Source organism: Phaethon aethereus (genome assembly GCF_964289735.1).
Source record: "Phaethon aethereus genome assembly, chromosome: 18".
Lineage (NCBI taxonomy): Eukaryota > Metazoa > Chordata > Aves > Phaethontiformes > Phaethontidae > Phaethon > Phaethon aethereus.
The window spans coordinates 13,829,740-13,850,342 of record NC_138594.1 but is presented as its reverse complement, the minus strand read 5'-3'; the positions used below and the strand labels follow the sequence as shown (position 1 = coordinate 13,850,342).

The window sequence follows — 20,603 nt, the reverse complement described above, 5'->3', positions numbered from 1 at the left end:
AGGGGACGGGTTTTCCTGCGGCTGTGCCTGGCTGGGAGTCAGGCTCCATCCCCGCCACAGAGGAGGGAGCTCGACCGGCCGCAGTGCCACAGCACTGCCGAAGGCCATGGCATGGCTCAGCTGCACGAGGCAATGATAAACACCCTGCACCCGTGCAGCGGGAGCTCCTGCCTCTGGTGCCTTGCCGAGGGGGAACTCCCCGCCGAGCCCTGCTGCCCGCCTGCCTGCAGAGGCCGGTGGGTCTAGGCCTGTCCAGCGGCGGCGGCTGCAGAAGGGTCTGGCAGCAGCTCCCTGCCTGTGCAGGAGGTTGCGGTGGGAATGGCCCCCCGGCAATTCTGGGGAAGGTGGTGAACCTCCGTGTCCCCATGGGGAGAGACGCATGTGGAGACAGGGGCAGCAGTGCCCAGGTGCGTGCGGGGGGGTCACCCCAGCCATGCTAACGTGCCCCTCTGGCTTTGGGGACAAGGTACTGGCCGAGGAGCCATCTGGCCCCACGAAAGGCCCGTAGCCCCTTGCACACAGCCAGGGCCTCTGCCACATGGCAAAGCCACCCAGAGCCCCTGCCTGGCGGTCTGCACCCCGAAAGAAGGGACGGGCGGTGGGTGGGGAGGGGGACAGTGGAGTCCCCGGTGCTGGAGGGCAGCCGGGGACGCTGCAGTGGGGAGGGCTGCCTGGCAAGAGCTGCTGGGGCGGCTCCCCTGCGGCGGGGGCACTGGTAGACCTGCTACGCAGACGAGGCAGCTCCCGCCACTCACAAGGGTTCGATTCCTTTCACAGCTGCCAGGGCTGAGTGTGGCCAGGCGGGGATGCGGCCCCGGCAGGGGAGTGTGCCCGTGCCCTGCTCAGCCCTGCCGCGAGCCATGGGCTGCCAGGCGCCTGCGACAGAGTAGGTCCCCGTCCCTGCCCCCTGCACACACGTGGCGGCTGCTGCAGCCGGGGACCCCTGCAGCTGACCACATTTTCATGCTGTCTCCAGGAATTGATGTCAGCGTGGACCAGTCTAACGTCTCGCAGGTTTTTTCTACTGGCTACTGGAATGCACTCGTTTGGCTTAGGGGTCCTCGATGTCGAGAAACTCTTGCTTGGGGGGGGCCATGCCACGGTACCAGGCGCACGAACCGTCGCTCCTCTTGATGCAAGCGTAGTGCTTTGCCTGCCGCCCATCCACGTTGTTCTTCTCCATCGCCCAGTCTGTCCAGAGACATTCGTCCGAGGAGGAGACGAAGCAGGGGATGGAGAGGCAGCGCGAGATCTGTGCACAACAGAGACTGTCACCAACCACCCCAACGGGGGAACGCTGGCGTGGGAGGAAGCAGCACGGGGCAACTGGGGCTGGTAGTCCTCCAGGGCTCTGCTTCATCCACCCCCCCAGCTCTGGACCAGGGATGCCAGGCCGCCCCTTCCCTGTGGAGCACAGTGGGGACGTGACCCTGATATGGGGAGACTGAGGGAACCCCTGGATGCGGTTCCCTGGGTTGGCCTCGGTTCCGAGCCGGAGGCTCGGCTGCCCTTCCTGTATCCCCAGCCGCGTGCCATGCCCCCTGCACAGCATCATCCTTGAAGGACAGGGAAGAGCATCTCACCACAGAGCCCATGCCTGCCTCGGGGCTGCAGACCCCACTGGCATGGGGAGTGGGGCACAGCCCATGCTCAGGGGCAGCCCAGCTGCTCACCTTGCACTCGCAGCCCATCTGGTACCGCTGGTTTAGGCTCTTCTTCTGGGTCGGGCTCAGCGAGTCCCAGGTGGAGACCAAGTCGCAGAGCGTGATGTGCATCTTGCCATTGCCCTCTGACTTGCCTGGGGAGAGGCCAGACAGCGCTGCTCAGAGGGTCCCCCCAGGCACCCTGGGATCTGACGTTGATTCGGGGTGCCTGGGGCTCAGCCTGGCCTGGGGAGCTGGAGGCTGCTGCAATCCAGCCCCTCCTGCCGTGCACTGTCCCTGGTGAACCCCAGGGAGCAGAGGCTCATCCCCCAGCTGCCTCTGCCATAGCCTGGGGCTGCCGAGCACAGCCAGGACGCAGCTGGGGGTCCACCAAGGGCTGGTGGTGGGAGCAGGAGGACTCATGTTCAGGGAGTGGGCACACACGTCACAGGCGTCTCAGGAGGCATGTGAGGCAGCAGGGCCAGCACTGCAACCGATGTCCCCCAAGAGCCCTCCCTCGCGGCTGCCCACCTGCGATGAGATACTCCTTCTTCCCGCCGGTGTCCAGCAGCCGGCCGCACACGGCGGTGGACGGAGCCGTGTAGATGAACTCTATGTCCTTGTCGGGGCCCTTAAACATCTGGGAAGAAGGAGCAGGAGTGAGCAGCTGGCACAGAGGCTGCCTTGTCCCCCCAGTTTCCTGCCCCAATGTGCTCCGTTACCTTGATCTGCTTGATTTCATACTGGATTCGTTTGATTGGATTCCCATATATATCATTCCCTGAATCCACCTCTTTCGCAGAGACGGCCTTTGCTCGGATCACTGCAATGGAGACGTGTTGAGGTCAGCAGGGGTGGGCAGGGACCAGAGGTGCTGCCAGCACCACATGGTGCTGCCTTGGCGGGACAGTCCCGCTCAGCCCCCCCATCCCACAGGGGCTCCCAGCCTCACCTGGGGTTGGCTGCCCTCCTCGCCCATGGCAAACCCTGCTGCCCTCCCCGCAGATGCCCTGCTGCCCGTGGGGCTGTCACACGCTGTCCCCAAAGGGATAGGGCTCTGGTATGCGTGGGGTAGCAAGGGCCAGCGTTGCAGCAACACCCTCATGGTGGGTGACAAGGAAAGGTCACCCCAGGATCACCCAGCCCCACCGCCGCCAGCCGTGCCGACCAGTCACCCTTGGCCAGCACTGGCTCAGCCTCTGCCCAGCTCCTGCCAGAATCGTGGGCACAGGCTGGCCCTGCCCGGGCTCATGCCCATCACCCAGATGGCACCAGGACAGCTAAAACTTGCCAGCAGCATCCTGGGAGCACCGTGGTATTTGTCCCACTGTCATTATTTAAACCAGTCTCTGACAAGGGCCCCAGCCAAATGCCCACATGGCCTGGCTGGGCTGGAGGAGAAAAGAGCAGAGGGAGATGTTTGGAAGGTGACCTTTGGGTGCAGAGGGAGGCAGGAGCCACGTCCCCATGGCACTGTCCCAGCCGCTTGCTGCGGCCAGCATGGGTGTCAGTGCTGCCCACCAAGTGCCTGCACAGGCAGCTCGTGCCAGGGTGCCCGGCCCCACCAGGCCCCTGCCAGCCCCTCTGCACCCCTATGCTGGGGGAAAGCGGGTCCTGGGACCAGGCTGCCTTCGCACCCCACAGCCAGAGCATGGGGTCTCCGTCCCACCACGGAGGGGTCCCAGCTCTCACAGGGCGATGCTCTGGCTGCCAGCTCGCTGCCAGACCTCAGCTACTGCTGCACGGAGCCTCATGCCATGCAGGCGCAGAAACCGCATCCTCTCGGGGCCAGCAGCTGCGGGGTGTCGCTTCCTGCCCTCACTGCCTGCAAAAATAACCCGGGGACGCCAAGGGCCCAGGCAGTGGAAAAACACGGCCCAGGGAGGCAGCAAGCTCCCCAGCCGGTGGCCCCAAGTAGCCCGGCAAAAGGCAACAGCCCTCCCAGCTCTGCGCAGCCCCGGGGTGGTCCCAGCGCTCGGTGCCAAGGGACAAGGTCGGGTGCCCTGGGCCAGCGAGGCCGCGGCACCCTGGAGCCCGGGGACAGCGATGCGGGGACAGCTCTGCCGTAGAAGGGTGCGTGTGGTCACGCTGCCAGCACAGCCTGGGGATACATGAACTAGCATGTGAGTGCTCGGCACGTGGCGGTGACCTGCAGGGCGCCCAGGACAGGCAGGGCAGGCAGGAGGCAGCCAGCTCACCCTTACTCACCGGCTCGGCACACAGTGGCTGGTTCGGTGCCGTGCTGTGCAGGCCCCAGCCACGTGTGGTGGACGCAGCCGCTCAGGCGGCTCCGAGTCCTGCCTGGCTCCCTCACAGCCGGGGAAGGGGCCGGGGTGCAGTGCGGGGCCTTGCAGGGCTCCCTGCTCTGCTGGGGGTACCGCCATGCCACGGGGAGGCCAGCTCCCCCTCCCGCGGGGCACCCCGCTGCCCTGCCAGCCTCGCTTCGCCTGCACGCTGCGGGGTAGGGAACAGGGAGCCGCGCTTTGGCCGGGGCGGCAGGAGGGTGAGCGCCAGCCAAGCTGGGGACCCTGCTCGTGGTCCCCACCAAAAGGTGCTGGGGTGGGAGCAGCCGGAGGGCCGCCCGCCAGCCCAGCATAGATGAACTTGCCTTCTTTCGCCTGGCACGGCAAGGAGAGGGAATCTGACCACGCTCTATAAATACAGTGGGGTGCGGGGGCACGCGGATGGGCTATTTAAGCTGAAGGTCAGGGGGGCACGGCCCCACATGGGCACTGGTGAGTGCCAACAGAGTTCACTCTGGAAAGGAGAGGGGGGCCACCAGCATGAGCAGGGGCTGGGCTAGAGACTTCCCCAAAGAGCTGCCCCCAGTCAATGTGGGCACTCAGTGTGGGGCAGACAGACGCAACGCCTGCCGGTACTGGGGCTGCACCAAGGGCTTTCCCAGCCGCGTTCCCCTCCCTTGGGGAAGGGCCGGACTGCCCAGGCACACTGGCAGCACAGGCAGCATCTCGGCCGCGCAGGAAGCCGCAGCCTCCCTTGCCTGCAGTACACAGTGGGGCAAGTCCCTTGGCGCAGCCCCCCGCCCCGGTCCCTGACCCAGGCTGGAGGAGCTCTGCTTGGCACGCGTGGACTCAGTCCCTGCCCGTTGCCAGCGCCCGCTCCTCTGCCAGCATCAGGCCTGGGTCACCGCAGGCACGGGCCACCCCTCGCCCGCCGACCCAGCGGCTGCCGTGCTCTCCCGCGTGCCAGGCCATTCGCTGCTCTGCGCACATCTGCTGTGTAACTTGGGTGCAACTGAGCTGGAGAGCCGCGCGCCGACTCCGGCACTGTGGCTCCAAGTGCGGGGAACGGTTACTGGTTCAGTGGGCTCCAGCCTTTTCCATTCACGTGCTGATGAATCACTTGACAAAAATGCAGCCCAATTCTAGGCGGATTTGTTCTGAACAGTGCGGCTTTGTGGAGGGGACGGCTGCGCTGCACTTTCTCCGCCAAGACCCCAGCAGCGCAGCCAAGCTGTCCTGCGCCAGCCAGGAACGGGAGCGGTGAGGAGGGTGAGCCGCAGGGACTGCGGAGGGGAGCCCCAGAGGAAAGCTCAGCTGAGACCACTGGCACAAGGAAGCAGGGCCGAGGGACAGAGGAAACCCCCGGATGCTCAGAGACTGGCAGTCGGACCTCCCCAGATGCCACTGCCCGTCGGCTGCATCACCCACCACTCCTGCCACTGGCCTGGACAGCCACCAGCCACGGAAGCCCAGACCCTTCCTGAAGCTGGGCCGAGGCTCTCCCAGCTCCCGGGGCGCATGGCAGGCGCAGCACATCATCAGCACTGGACGACCGAGTCCAACCAGGGCAATTCTGGAAACACTCCATCCCCAGGCAGGACAAGCTGTGGCAAGAAGACACACGGCAGAGTGACCCCCTCCCGGCAGGGTGGGAGCCCCACCAGTGACAACCCCTGTGCTGACCCCCAGGGCTGCAAGCCATGGCCATCCCATAATGAGGGCCCTGCAGCCGTCCGGGGGCAGACCCCTGCGAGGCAGCGGGTCCCCTCGCTGCCCTCTGCCACCAGGGTCGGTCCCACCGCCCTGGCAGGGCAGGGAATTCACGCCCGTGCCAGGGCTGCTGCCTGGCCGCTTCCTGCCTCTGCACTGGGAGAGATGCCAGCGTTCGCCTTTAACTCCACACAGAAGCTGCTGCATGAGCAGGGCTGTGCTCGCAGCCGGCGCCTTCCGAGCCCCGTAGCCCCTGCCCACCAAAGTGGGGCTGCCCCATGTGCCTGCTGCCTCGGGGGACTCAGGGCTGGGGCTTTCGATAAGCCCCACACACCACGCTGCAGCTGCCGCAGCACGGCCCGCAGCCACCGGCTGCCCCCCAGCACCGCTCCTCGCTGCCCCCTCCTCCCGCCCACCGTGGGATGCGGGAATGGGCACAAGGGCAGGCCGGGAGAGGGGCATCTGCCCCTGGCTGCAGCAGGGTGGGGGTCCACGGGCAGCTGGTGGGAGGTGGTGACTTCCCACCCTGACCAGCCTGGGCCAGCCGGGTCGGAGGGGCTGAGGAGTCCAGGGCAGCAGAGTGGTTCAACGCCATGGCAGGCAGCGGTGCCACGAGGAAGGGCCCCACGCTGGGGCCGAGCCCACCCTGCACCGCTCCCCCGGGCTGGGCAACGAGCACATGACCAGCGGGGACAGGCTGGGGCTGCTGTGCAGCTGCAGGAGCAAAGCTGGGGGCAAGTAGGGTCACCCAGTGCCACAAACCCACCGGGATGTCTCTCTGGGCTTACCACCCAGCAGGATGCTGTCCTCCTCGGCCCTGCCACACGGCTGCCCCAGCTCGGGTTGCTTGCTGCACCCCATGTTTCAGGCCGCCAAGTGGGGCTCCTGCTGCAGACAATTGCCATCGCAGCAAGAGCTGCCATAGGTAGCCAGCGGGGAGATGCTGAGAGACGCTGTGGGGAGATGTGGCAGCCCCAGGTTCTCCCCAGGGAAGGAGGAAAGGGGGTTTGGAAGTGGTGACCGACCCTGGTGAGACCTGCCAAGAAGGGAAGCTGCAGCCAGGGCGCATCCTGTCATTGCCCGCCGCAGCTCGGGGCAGCTGCTGAAAAGCGCTGTGCCTGCCTGCGTGTGCCCCACAGGCAGAGAGGCAGCACGAGGAGCCTCGGACTCTGGGACTTCCCTCCTGGTCACAGAAGTGCTGAACGGCCGCCCCTTCCTCTGCCATCCCACCCCAGACCCCACCGTGCAGCCCCACCAGCACCCGCCCGTGGCTGCCTGGGAAGCGCCGGTGCCTGCAGACCGCGGGGCCGCTGCTGGGCTGAATGGCCGGGGAACAAAGCTCCCTTCTCCGGGCTGCTGGCAGCCGGCTGAGCGAAGGGGCTGGCTGCCAGTGCCAGCAGTGCCCGCTACCCACCCGGCACCGCCAGCCTAGGCACCCATCCCATGGCAGGGGCAGCCCCAGGGTCGCTCCAGCCCCGCTCGAGGCTGGCAGAGCAGGGGAGCCAGCAAACCACGCCCCGGAGGGACTCCTGCACCCCAGCCCTGCCTGGCACACAGGCAGCAACCATGCCGGCAGCCGTGGGGGCAGCGGAGTGGGGCACCCCCCCGGCACAGCGGCAGGGCTGTTTCGGGGGTGCAGAGGCTGGAGGGTTGTGGAGCTGAGCATGGCAGCCCCACAGTGGAGAAGCAGCAGAGGCCATGGGGGCTCCCCCAGTGCATGGCAGTGCCCATGGGGAGGCGGGAGGCAGCGCCCAAGGCACCAGGCCCCGCTCACCCGACGGCCTGTGCGGGAGCCACGGATTACGCACTGCCATGGCCGTGTGCGTCATCCCGGCCCTCTGACGGGAGCGGGACGGGGTCCAATCAGCGGCGGCCCAAGCAGTCAGCCCACGGCCCCTCCGCGCCAGCCGCACGGGAAGGGCTGCGACCGCCAGAGCTCGGCGGGGCGGCACCGGGGACCAGCAGCAACCCTGCCCCACCAGGGCTCGGCAGGGCCCGCCGGGCAGCCCCGCTCCCCCCGGCCGCCCTCAGCAGGGTCTTCTCCCACCTCTCTCCCCAAACCCTCTCCTCGGCCTGCTCCCTGCCAGCCACCGGCAGTCCTGGCTGTTCCTCCTCTGCCTCTGCCCTCCCTGCGCCCCATCCCGAGGAACTGAGCTCTGGGACAACCGGGATCGGTGCAATGCTGCCAGGGGCTGCATCCACGGTGCCACCCATCCCAGGCAGCACACCAAGCCCCCGCTCTCCACTGCCCTATCGACCCCTCCCGGAGCTGGCTCTGCTGCACAAGGCCAAAGCCACGGCCATGCCCAGAAGGACTGAGCATCACCTCCCTCACCCCCCACATCCCCACGCTGCTCCAGAGGAGACCAAGCAGAAGCCGGGTGTCCTGCTGAAGCCCTCGGCCCAGCCAGATCCCTACCTGGCAGCCGAGCATCTCCTGCGGCTGAGTGGCCCCGGCAGAGCAACACCCAGGCAGGCAGAGAGCAGCCACAGGCCTCTGCTGCCTGGGCACGGCCCCGGTGAGGAATGGCAGATGGGGCAGCCTCGAGCCCTTGGGCCCTGCAGAAAACTGCTGCCCATCTCATGGGCCAGGAACCACAAGGGCAGGCAGGCCAGGCCACTTGTTCCAAGTCACCGCCTCCGGTGATGCGACTTGCAGCCCCTCTGTCACCCCCAGCCCCTCCATCACCCCATGCCCAAAGCAGAGTCGCACCCACCTCCCCCTGTGCTGCCTGGAAACGCGGCCCTGGGCTCCAGCTGCTCCAGTCCTGCTCCATGCTGCGGAATGGAGCCTCAGCAGCCAGCTGCAGGGACATGAGCAAGGGCAGAGGGCCTGTCAGGAGGCACAGACGGACATGGCAGACACTCCCCATGCTACTTAGTGGAGACCCCCCCCACTGCTCATCAGCCGCCCCGGGGGCACCTGGCACTGCAGGGCATCAGCCACCACCACATGTCCACCATGGGCTGCTCCATCCGCAGCAGCTGGGGAAGGGCCCGGCAGCAGCTGGTGCCCCAGGCTCTCCCCAGGCTCCATGCGCCCGCAGGGAGGGAGCTGGCTGAGGAGCATCCGGGGAAGATGAGAAGCAACAAGAGGGCAGGGATCACAGACTGCAGGAACGGACCCATGTTGCATAGAAAGAGAAGGCTGGGGAGCTCATCCCAGGATGAACCTTGCTCCTCCGAACCCAGCACTGTCCCCACCTGAGGTCACAGAAGACAAAAGCGATCCAGACAAGACACACAGGGCACTCAGACTGGTAGCCGGGAGGTGCCAGGGCTGCAGGCGGCACAGCCTGGGAGGAGGCTGCCTCAGCAGGACGGGGCTCTGGGCACCTGCAGGATGGGCACCTGCTGAGGGCAGCGGGGCAGCCCAACGCACAGGAGACCACTGCCCGGCCACGCTGCACCCTCCCAGGGGACGCCTGAGAGAGCCGGGCCCTCCGAGACAGACAGTGACTCAGCAGCTGAGTCACGGCTGAGCCAGCACCCCGGGATGGGCACTGAGTCACGAGTGCCCCGGAAAGCTGAGCCCGACAAGAGCGTGACAGGAAGCCACAGGCCCGCTGCCGGAGCAGGCGCAGGGGATCCCGCGGTCTAGAGGCACCGGCTTGAGCAGCAGCTGCAAAAATTCAGTGCTCCATTTTGTCTAGAAACCTCCCTGTCCCCAACGTGCTTCGCGGCACACTGTGCTTTGCAGCAAGGCCAGGCAGAGCCGGGGCTCACGGGGCAGCAGCCAAATGCTTCAGGAGTTGCCCCTGTGGAGGAGAAATGCCAGGAGCGGGGTCTTGAAGGGACAAGGGGAGCCCGGGAATCTGTCAGGAGCATCCTGGCTCAGGAGCAGGGGATGGGGCAGGGCTGTCCAGAGGTTGGGGCTGCCTAAGTGTTTGGGAATGTTACCTCTCCAGCTGAGCCTGGGAATGGCCCTGCAAAGGAGAGCGTCAGGAACTGGGGCTGGTCTGTTTGTTTAATATGTTAAAATTTAATAAGGGCATTATTCATAGAAAGAGGAATCCAGATCCCGGCATTGCCAAGCCCTCCCTTTCAGCAGCATCCAAGCCGAACAAAGTGGGACGGGGGAGAGGAAATGCCTGGAAATAAGGAACAGACGGGAGGTGACCGAGCCCGACGCGGCTGGCTCTCCCGGGCTGGGTGCTGGCTCTCCCGGGTTCCAGGCCGGTGCCGTGCGACAGGCGGCCGCGCTCGGAGGGCCCTGGCCTCCCCGGGGGCCGTCAGCTCCCGCCGCTGCCACGTACCATCGCGGTTTAATCAAAGCTGGGAGAGGCCGGGCTTACCCGTGTCACCGGGGCCGCGCTGCGGGGAGCCCCCGGCCCCGGCCCCGCGGCGGCGGCAACTCGCATCGCGCGGGGACGCGCCGAGGAGCGCTGCCGGGCGCGGCCGCGAGGGTCCCCCTGAGACGACGAGACGCGCGGGCAGGGACGGACACACCCCGGACGGACGGACCGACCGACCGCGCCCGGCCGCGCATCTGCTCCCGCCGACACACCCCCGGGCCGGCCGGGGCTGCGGGCAGGTGCCGGGGGCCGCGGCGGCTCTGCCCGCTCCCTGCCCGCCAGCCGAGCCCGGCCGCTCCGCGCCAACTTTCCGCCCCTTCCCCCGTCGGGAAGTTTGCGCGGGCCAGGTCGGGGCTTCCGGGGCTACCGGGGCTCCGGGGCCCCGCGGGGACAAAGCGCGGGGGGCGGCGGGCGGCGCTCACCTACGTCCGCGTTGCAGAAGGCCTGTTGCGGGTGGATGGGCGAGCAGCTGCAGGCGTCGGCCGGGCGGGCCCTGCCGAGCAGCAGCACCGCCAGCCAGGCCAGCAGGCTGGGCAGCGCGGCGGGCATCTTGCGGCGGGGCTGCAGGCTCAGCGACCCGGCCGAGAAAGCCGCATCCACCGCCGGGCCCGCCCGAGCCGCCGCCGGAAAGTTTGGGTCCGGCCGCCGCGGCCCCTGCGCGGCGTTGCGGGCGCTGCTGCGGCCGCTCCTCCGCTGCCTTCTATGGAGGTGTTTTCTTCCTTCCCCGGCTGCCGCTCAGCCTCGCTTTTTAACGTGCTCCGGGGATTTGCTGCTCCTCCTCTGCCTGGCGCGGGGCCGGCCCGGCTGCCCCCGCCCCTCCGCGGGATGCGGCTCCGCGCTCGCCTCCCTCGGCCCGGCCCGGCCCGGCCCCGCCGCGGGCACCGGCCGCCCCCGACCCCGGCCGCCCCCCACCCGCGGCCACGGAACCCGCCGCCCCTTCGCCCGGACAGGGCCGGGCAGCACCAGGCAGCGGGCAGGGCCGGGCAGCACCAGGCAGCGGGCAGCACCGGGCAGGGAAGCGGGCAGCAGGCAGTGGGCAGGGCCAGGCAGCGGGCAGGGCAGCAGGCAGCACCGGGCAGCGGATGGCGCCGGAGCAGGCCCAGGCCGAGCGGAGCTGTGAATTGCGGAGGAAGGCTGCGGTTATGGCTGTGCCCAGGCATGGCCTCTCCTCCCAGCTCCTCCAGCTCTGCTCGACCCCTGGTATGGCTGGCCAGTGGCTGCACTCACCCGGGGGCCCTGGGCCACTGTGACATGCCCACAGACCTTGGGCCTCTCCCTCTTGGCCTGCTCCCATCTGCCCCGGAGCGCATCTTCAAAAACTCCACTTTGTCCCCATCCTGGCTGCATCATTGTGGAGGGCATCAGGATGCTGCTGGTTTCACCGTACCTGTGCTCCCTCTCTCCAGCAGTGCCTTCATCCTGGCGAAGTGGGCAGGGAGCCCAGCTCTGCCTCTGGGCAGAGACACGGCTTCTGAGCACAGCGGAGTCGGGCACTGCAGGCACACGTTAGTGGGGACAGCCAGTACCACAGCCACAGAACCTGCTCCTGAGCCAGCCTCTTGCCACAGAGCTGCCCTGCCACGGCTACCCACGTCTGAGGTGTCAGAGCTTCTTGCCCTTTAGGATGAGACGAAACAGCGGAAACATGGGCAGGTAAACCTGGTCCAAGCCCTGCTTGAGCCTGCAGGGAACCTGTGGGAGGTGACTGCATTCACGCTGCCAGGATGTTGGGATAAAACCTGGAGATGGGGCTCCAGGTCCCCAACTCCACTGCAAGGCACACAGTTTGCAGATGCTTCAGCAGCAGTTGCCAGGAGCCCTGCCGGTCTGGCTGCCCAAGGCGCCACGTGCTGCCGCACACCCTGGTGCTGCTGGGCACTGGGGGCCCAGGGACACTGCAGCCTTGTGGGCACTGGGGGCCCAGGGACACTGCAGCCTTGTTCCATTTGTGGCAAGGAAGGGACTACCGGTCCTGCTGCTGACACCACACCGCTGCCCAGGGCCCCAGCAGCCTCCCAGGCCCCTGGCGCCCTGCTGGCACGAGGAGGGGCAAGACGGGTTCCTGCTAGGAAAGGGGCCAGGGCAAGGGCAGGCAGGCAGGCAGGACAGCTGGTGGGACGCTCTGGGGATGCAGGGGGACACAGTATGGGGAGGCCCCACTTCCCAGTGGGGTGCAGAGCTTCCCGCCTGGCTGAGCCCAGGGCACAAGGGGCCACATGGCAGGGACAGCCACGGGGACAGCCCTGGGGCCAAGACAGGTGCTGCAGAGCTGCCAGCCACAGGCCAGGAGGGCGAGTGAGGCCAGGAGAGGCTGTGCCAAGCAAAGTGCAGGCACAGGCAGGGAGGCCGACAGGGCCCATGGCCAGCTGGCACCCAGTGCAGGCTGGGGACACACCCTGGGTGCCCTGAGCCGGGTGCTGCATGACCCCAGAGGCCACGTGCATGGGCCAAGGCCAGCTCAGCCAGTGGCGCAGGGGACGGGTCCGTGCCGGGGGCAGAGCTGCCCCACAGAGGAGATGAGCGTGTCTGCTCGCAGCCCAGCGCTGGCGTGAGTCATCGTCTGGGCTAAACGAAAACACGTGTCCAGCCTCGTACAGGCTCCTCACTCAGCTTGAGGTGCCGGACACTGTAAACAGGGGCTGGGAGGAGACAGGGCCAGCCTGGCTGGGCTCTCAGGGGGCCCTGGCCCTCCCAGCTCTCTGCACTGTGGGTCTGGGTCCTCACACCCGTCTGCAGCCCGGCCACCGCAGGAACAGGTTCCCTCCTTCCCCCAAGCACGGCCGGTCCCCGCAATGAGGCAGCGCTGGGGCAGGCATGGGGGGCCCAAGGCCAAAGGATGCCCCTGAACCCCAGTAGCCAGTCCCAGTCCTGCCTGATGGCAGAGCTGCCTGAGGGGCCGGGTGGTAACAGGGACCCCCGGCTGCAGGGAGACACACAGACAGCCCGAATGTGCATTGGTGTCAGCTAAGGGCTTGTGCCCAGAGCTATGAGGCAGCCGCTCATCAAGCTGCACCCCTGCCTGCTCCCACCCACACTGGGCACAGGGTCCCTCTGACAGCAGCTCTGTCAACAGCATCCCCGCAGGCACCCCAGCCCGCTGGGAAGTCGCCCTGGCCCCTCGCTGGTGGCTGGTGTGAAGCTGTGCTGCCCTGCAAACTGGGGCAGCGGCTGGGCCAAGTTGGGGGAGCACGGGCCAGGCGCAGAGCTGCAGTCCTTGCAGTTAGTGGGGTGGGAAGGGAGCCCCGGGAGCCTGCAGATGCCCACGTTTCACACTTTTGGCTCCCGAGACCTGTGCAAGTTCCTCCCGCAGCACAGGCTGCTGCCGCGATTTCACAACACTGCTGGCGAGCTGGGGGAGAGCTCCCGGCCAGCAAAGCCCCAGTGCTGCTGTGAATACTTCCCAGCTGCTGCCGGCCCAGGAAAGCCCAGCTGGTGCTTCTGGCTCTCCCTCCTGTGCCGAACACAGCAGCCCTCGGAGCAGGCACAGCCCTGCCGCTCGCCAGCTCCCTGCAGCTTCGGTCCAGCTCCCAGCCCCTCCCGGAGCTGACAGCTCTGGGTCTAGAGGCACCTCTGGGGCTGGAGATGGAGCATCCCAAGGCTCGGAGAAGACACGCAGCAAGTAAGCTGCTGTCCTTGGGCTGCAACTGGCACGAGGCCAGGCGCAGGGACGTGCTGCTTTACACCCGGCCCTGGCTGTTGGCCTGTCAGTTGACTGGGGCCACACTCACTTCCCCCAGCCCCGCAGGCAGTGCCGCTGTGCTGGTACAGCGGCACCAGGAGCAGCCCTGGCCCCAGCTTGTAAAAGCCTCTTCCCTGGCGTTACCGGTGGTGCGGGAACTGCTGCATCTCTCTCGGAGATGAGAGCAAAGGTACACTGCCGCAGTTCCCTCCCATATGAGACTTTTCCCCAGAAAACAGTGCCCAGGGCCACCCATCAGCCTGGCAGTCACCTCACCCAGCTTAGGGGAAAAGGGAAGGAAAACCAGCTTCTGGGGAAAAAGCCTGATGAAATCCCCTGCAGCTATGACATCATGGACAGCCCTTGCCTGCCCTGGCTGTAACAGCCTGCTGTGGGCCCATCCCCCTGAGTCACCCTGACCCCAGGACAGTCAGGAACAGGTCAGGATCTGGCCAATCGTGCCCTGAAGGATGATCCTCCCCATAGGGATGCTTGTGCCCAGCGCTTTCCCAGTCAGGTGCTGGGGACACAGGGAGAAGCCTCTCCTGGAGGGTGGCCCCAGGACAGGCTGCCAGCATGGCTGGGCTCCATGGCCCGGGTCAGACCAGGTACCGGGATAGTCCCAGCGCTCCAGCTGGACATCCCCTCCTCCAGCCGGGAAGCACCACAGCATGGCAGGACGCGAGGCAGAGCTGGGGCTCAGGCTCCTCCTCAGCTGCAAACTGACAGCCCGGATGTCACCAGAGCCACCAACTCGCCGCAGAGGGCTTCTGTCGCAATTAGGGGCCAGGAGCTAAGAGCTGCAGCACGGGGTCCGCGCCTGGGAGCTTGGCCGTGTCTCCTGGGCTATGGCTCGCAGCACCGTGTGCTGGCAGTCCTTTGCCACCAGGTGCCACTGCTGAAACACTCGCACCACGCCTGCTGCAGCAGAGCCAACGCTTTACAGGAGATGCCAAGGCCGACTACAGAGCTGGGAGCGCTGCCCGGCATCCCTCAGCCGAGCCCGGGGCGTGCGCCTGGCTAGGAGCATGCTGGCAGGGCCTGCCCCAGCACCCTTCAGCCTCCCTCGCCCCTCTGGTCCAGCGCAGAAGTCGGTTAAATAAACTCAATGCCCTCGTATTTCACACTCCCGATCCTGGTCTCGGGCAGGAGGAAGCGCCCATCCAGTGTGAAGGCCATGATGTAGCTGGCAATCTTGCCGTCGTCCTCTTCTGATTTCAGGGCCACGATGATCTGGTCATCCGTGTCTGGGATGAACTTGAAGGAGGAGAAGCCGTGGGTGGGGACCACCTCACCCACGCGTCCCACTGTCACGTCCCCGAAGTCCTGGGTGGAGCTCAGCAGCAGATTGGTGCCTCGCCGCTCGTCTGCCTTCTCATTGTATCGCTCGTGGCTGGCACGGCGCGGCAGGAAGAACCAGCGCTGCAGGGTGTCGCTCCAGGAGGCCGACTCGTGGATCAGGTAACCTGCAGCAGGGAGCGGCATCTGATGGCACGGGGCAAACAGGGCACCCGCCAGGCTGGGGTGAGACCCTTCCCTGCTCCAAAAGACACCGCAGCCAGGGAGGTCGCAGACCCACGCAGGCAACTGCTGCGAACATTTCTGCCTCCTCCTGCCCCACTGCCCATGCAGCAGCCCCCCCAGTCCCTCCCAGACCCAGGCAGGGGCACCCCAGCATGGCCTCCTCTGCCCAGGGGCCTGGCTGCCAGGCACAACGCCGGCTGAGCCACCCTCCAGGTGCTCGTCAACAGAGGAGAAAATTGGCCAGGGCAGACTCCAGCCTCTCCACCAGGACATGGGGAGTTCACTGGCCTCCAGCATCCTTTAAATATCACACCAGTCCCAGTACCTATGGGGAGTGAGACACCAGCCCTGGAGCCTGCAGAGGCTGTGGGACACAGGGTGGCAGAAGGGAGCCTTGTCAGTACCTGGGGGTCGGATCCCCACTGCGGCTCTCAGTGCATTGTAGTTTGACACCCAGTTCTCATGGCCCACGTCGCCCTTGTAGCCGATGACCTTTACCCACTCAGGGTTCTCGTTCACCACCTCTCCAGTCGTCGTGGTCCACTCCTTACCCAGTCCCCCGACATAGAGGTGCTCATCCTTCACTGCCAGCCATTCTGCCTTGAAGCCTGCAGCGGAGAGAACAGGACGAGTTGGGTCTCGTCCAGCACACGGACATCAGACCAGTCCCCGCCCTCCCAAATGCCATGCCAGACGGCCCAGTGCTGGGCATATCCTTCCCCCACGCAGCCAACCGGTCCCTCCAGCAGGAATTGCCCCCATCCCAGCTGCATTTAGGGGGTCACAGAAAGGGTGCACCCCACCCTGGCAATCTGCAAAGAGCCAAGGGCTTCACCGCTCTGCGTCTGCTGGGCGGGACAGGAGAGCTCACCTTTCCCCACTGTGCCATCCCCGTCCGGGAGGATCACCCAGGGCACTACCTTGTTGCCCTCAATCTGATAGACCACTCCTGTCCGGTCGTCCACAGCATACAGCTTCCCATTGAAGACAACCAGCTCAGAGAGCTCCATGCCCCTGCCCTTCTCAGCCAGGTGGGACTGCAGCATGCTCTCATCTTTGTCCCACTCCACCGTCACACTGTCCCCACTGTCCGACAGCACCAGGTAGCCCTTCTTCAGGTAACTGAACCAGGTGTGCTCCTCAGAGCCCCGGGACTGCGTGTCCAGGTCTGCAATGACTCCGATGCGGTAGCGCATGCCCTCGGGGTTCCTCTGGGGTGGGGAGAGCGGGTAGGTGTCATTGTAGCGGTCCCCTGCCTGCAGGCTGAGCTGCCAGTTGCGAGGATTCGGTGGGATGGGCCGTGCCGGGGAGGACCGGTGCAGGCAGAAGAGCAGCAGCACAAACCCCACGCAGGCTGACGACAGCACGATGGCCTTCCAGCGCAGTCGGAAGCGGGGGTCAGCACCCTTGGTCATGGACGCGAGGACAGGCAGACCACCCACGCTGATCCGGAGGGGGCTCATAGACTCATGGCAGGGCGGGACGGGCATGAGACTGGGGGTGAGGAGAAGCTGGTGGCAAAGAGGGGAGGAAGCAGGTCAGAGAGCTGGAACCTGGTGCTGCACTGAGCTTGGGGGGCAGCAGGGCACAGACATGAGGGAGAGGCGAGGGGCCCTATCCCCTCTCCTGCAGCAGGAGAAGGTGTTGCTGCCTTGCGCAGGGAAGCGTCCGCACCCCAAGGGGGCTGCTTTGCTGCTGGAGCCACTGTCAGCCCCTTCTCACCTGCCTCCGCACTCCCAGACCCGAACGAGCCCTGGCGCATTGGCAGACATGCACAACCCGCTCAGCACCTCTACCTGCCCCAGGATAGCCCAGGCAGGGAGCTGAGGCACCCCAGCCTGGGGGGAGCCACTGGGACCTGTGTCAGGATGTCCTGAGCAGTGTCCCCACACAGCCCTGGGGAAGAAGGAGGTTCCCTTCCAGCAGGGAGGATGACCCTTGCTGCCTCCACAGCAGCCAGCCAGCCTGGCCCAGCTCCTCCGGTCCCCAGGAATCGGCCCTGCTGGTGAGCAGTGAGTGTGTCCCCAGGCCAGTGGGGACACCGGGAGACACGTGGCAGCTCCGCCCAAGCAGGATGCCAACGCCTGAGCAGGAAGCGCAGTGCCCAGGTCCAAGGGACAAACACCCTGACCTGCCCAGCCTTTAAAATCACAGCAGCCCTCCACGCCCCGCCAGGCCTGCCCATGGTCACAGCATCTCCTCTGGGCAGGACTCGCATGTGGGTACCTTCAGCCCACCCAGGGCTGCACCCACCCACAAGGCCAGGGTGCCAGCAGTGCCTCTCCCCGCCACCTCCCTCCATGCAGCACAAGGGACGCAGCAGCTCCCCGGGCTCCGGCAGAGGGGCACTCCAGGCTGTGTGGGGTGCCGGGAGCAAGCAGCTCCCCGGGACTGGAAGCTGCTCCAGTGCCACCCCCTCCCCCCCGTGCCCTGCAGCACCAGGCAAGGATGTGCTGCTGGGCAGTGGCCCCCCAGCCAGGGCAGGGCAGAAGGGTCCCCAAAGGGCCGGTCACTGGCCACGGTGGGGCCCCAGGCCTGTGCCAGCCCCGGGCCATGCTCCCCACAGGCAGCCGCGCCGCGGGGCTCTCAATGTGCCTTTCAGAAGCCCGAGGCGCGAACAGAGGCTGCATTGAGCGTGGGGGGCCGAGGCTCGGGCGGGCGGGTGTGCTCCCACACGCGGCGGGGGCACGGGAGAGCCCGTGAGGAACGGCTGCTTGCCCCGGGGCCCCGCTGCAGCCGGGGACGGACCCCGTGGGGAGTGAAGCACCTCTCCGTCCTGCCGGGACCCCAGAGCATCGCCCACGGCAGGGCCCCGGGGACCCCACTCCGTGCACAGGCCCCCAACCGCAGCTGTAGGGACCCCAGCACTGCCCCGAGCACGGTAACGGGGACTCCCGGCACCCCCTGCGCATGGTCACGGGGACACACCGGGCATGGTCACAGGGACCCCTGGCTCTGCCGGGCACGCCCTTGGGGGCCCCCGAGCCCCTTCCCCGAGTGAGCTGCCGGGAAGGCGGCGCACCGCCCGGCCTTAGCGGCGTCTTGAGGATCCCCGCGCCCCCGGAACCCCCCGCCCCGGGGCACAGCCTCAAGGACCCCGATTCTCCCGCCCGGACAGGGTACTTGGGGCCCGCAGTCCTCCCGCCCCAGCCCGGCGGGGAACCCCGTGCTGCAGGCCAGGCCAGGCCCGGCCCGGCCCGGCCCGGCTTTAGGGCCCCAGGGCGCCGCCCGGGCGCCGCGCCCGACCCAGCCCCCCGCACCCGCCGGCCCGGCGCCCCGCCGGCCCGGTGTCCCCGCTCACCGCGGCGCCGCCCGAGCGCAGCCGCCCGCCTCCCCCGCCGCCGCGCGCAGCCGCCGCGTGCAGCCGCCGCCGCCTACAGCTCCCGGCATGCCCCGCAGACCGCCACGGCAGCCGGCAGTGGCCAAACGACGGCGCCCGGGGTGGGAACTACAACTCCCGGCAGACCCCGCGCGCCCCCGCCCCGCCGCGGTGGCTGCTGGGGGTTGCAGTCCGCCCCGCGGGCTGCTCCGGGCTGGGCCGGGACCGGACAGCTGCCACCGGAGCCGACCCTCCGCGCACGGGCGGTTGGAGCCCAGCGACGGCGGGCCGCGGTGCGGGAGCCCAGCTGACCCTGCGGGGTGGCGTGTCCTGCGGCGCAGCCCCGGGTGGGCCGAGTCTGGCTGCCCGGTGGGCACGACCCCGGTGCAGACCCCAGCGCAGGCGGGACCCCCGCCCGCGGCTCCTCCTGCCTGCGCTGTCCCGGACGCGCCCTGTGGCCCCCAGCCACTTGGGGTACGGGGAGCGGGGGCAGATCCTGCCCCGCGCTGTGGGACGCGTGTGCGTGGCAGGCTGCTAGCGGCCGTCCCCGAAGGGCCCGTGTCCGGTCGCGGCTGGGCAGAGTCCGGTGCATGGCCGGCGGCTGCCCCGGCGCGGAGCTGCGGCTACCGGGTCCCGGCCCGCTGCGCCGACTCCAGCAGCCGGGGACGCTTGCCAGCACGTGCCACCCCCGTTCCCCGACCTCGAGCCAGCACCGGCCACGGCCACGGCCCGAGCGCCGCAGGCGCCGGGAGCACACATGGTTAACGGCGGCCGCCCGCGCCGCTGGGCTCGCAGCTGGCAGTGGGAGGGCTGCCGCCCTGCCCCGCTCCGCCGCTGCCTCCGCTGCTTTCTGCGAACTGCATTTCCGCCCGGGCCGGAGCAGAAGGGGCGATCGGGGCGGGAGGCAGCGGATCCGCCGCGCCCGGGGCTGGCAGGGCCTCTCCGGGGGGATGCTCTAGGGAAGGAAAGGCAGCGCCGGGAGAGAGCAGCCCTGCCCCGGAGGTAGGTGGGGGGGCGGGTTGGGGGGCTGCCTGCAGGCCTGGGGACCAGCGCCTTGTGTACCCATCTGCGGGTGCTGCAGGCGACGGGTGCTGCGGGATTGGTGCGGACTCACCCGGGAGGGGCCCTGGGGCACGTCCAGCCACCCTCCACCCCGGTCGAGGACCCTGCCCTGCCTGCGGAGGGGGCGGTGGGGACCGCAGGGCTGACCCCCAACGGTCCTCTGAGGGCACAGCCCGACCCACAGCAGCTGCGGGAAGACAGAGCCTGGCAGAGGGTTAGTGCCGGAGCCCACAGCACAGGCTCGACCCCGCGCAGATCCACCGCGGCTCCCCCAGCCCTACGCCCAAAATGCCAGTCCCCACCAGCACGTCGACCCCAGGGCTGGGCCCCCCCTTGACATGTCTGCAGGGGACACGGTGGCTGCTGGGGTCCCCAGCACAACACCTAGCCGGTGCTGCCAGGTGCTACAGGAGCTGGAGGGCTGTGACCTTCCTGTCAGCCCTTGACCACAGCTGCCCTGGGCAGCTCCCACCCTGCTGCCTGCCGGGTCTGTGCTGCTCGGGGCAGGGGGGAACAGCTCTGCAACTGTCCCAGCTTGCTGCAGCAAAAGGCAGGGGGAAGCCATCCCACCAGCATGTCCCTGGATGCCAGAAGCATCCCAGCTCTGCTGCTGAGGCTTGGGGAGGGCTGTATCCAGCACCCTGTACAGGGAGGGCAAGGTGGGCATGCAGGTCCTGCTGCCTCCGTACTGCCCCACTGCTCTGAGCCCCCTCATCCTCCCCTGGGGTTTGCTCTTGTTTCATCCTGGTCAGTATTTCAGGACGTTCTGACTTGCAGTCCCAAGGCTTTAGCAGCCACTGAGTTTAAATCTCCAAAACCACTCCTGGAGAGCATCCAACCCTAACAGGAAAAACAGCTTCCCTTCAGCAGGGCTGTATGTGCCATGGGCACCTCCTGCCCTACACACCAGTGGGGTGCAGGGGGAGATGTGCACTCAGCGGCACACTCGCGTCCATTTCTGGCCCTACAACAGCCTGGGAAGCACGCTGCCTGCCTTGGTGGGAATTTCCTGGTGAAGGATTTCTTCTCGCTGCAGAGCAGTTGCCTGCAAAGCTGCATTTTCCCCAGGGCTGAGCCTACTGCAGGTCCCAGGGGAATATCTGGTTTGACGGTCCTAGAGCTGAGGGA

The 20,603-nt window shown here is 67.5% G+C and overlaps 2 protein-coding genes across 2 annotated transcripts; both read right to left on the bottom strand.

The window, feature by feature from the left end:
• Positions 1 to 1,051: 1,051 nt before the first annotated feature.
• Positions 1,052 to 10,616, bottom strand: TIMP2 (TIMP metallopeptidase inhibitor 2; the record flags this gene model as incomplete). Its single annotated transcript, XM_082008025.1, has 5 exons — positions 10,314 to 10,616; positions 2,366 to 2,466; positions 2,175 to 2,283; positions 1,674 to 1,798; positions 1,052 to 1,252 (listed from the first exon to the last, which is right to left on the bottom strand). Exons 1-5 carry the CDS (start codon positions 10,438 to 10,440, stop codon positions 1,052 to 1,054), a joined length of 663 nt encoding a protein of 220 aa, XP_081864151.1. The 5' UTR covers positions 10,441 to 10,616.
• Positions 10,617 to 14,665: 4,049 nt separating this feature from the next.
• CANT1 (calcium activated nucleotidase 1) lies at positions 14,666 to 17,724 on the bottom strand (the record flags this gene model as incomplete). The annotated part of the gene is given in 8 exon segments (XM_082008068.1): positions 14,666 to 15,036; positions 15,499 to 15,702; positions 15,966 to 16,605; positions 17,321 to 17,368; positions 17,370 to 17,463; positions 17,465 to 17,509; positions 17,511 to 17,625; positions 17,628 to 17,724. Coding segments are annotated over 8 exon segments (1,614 nt in total).
• Positions 17,725 to 20,603: the final 2,879 nt, after the last annotated feature.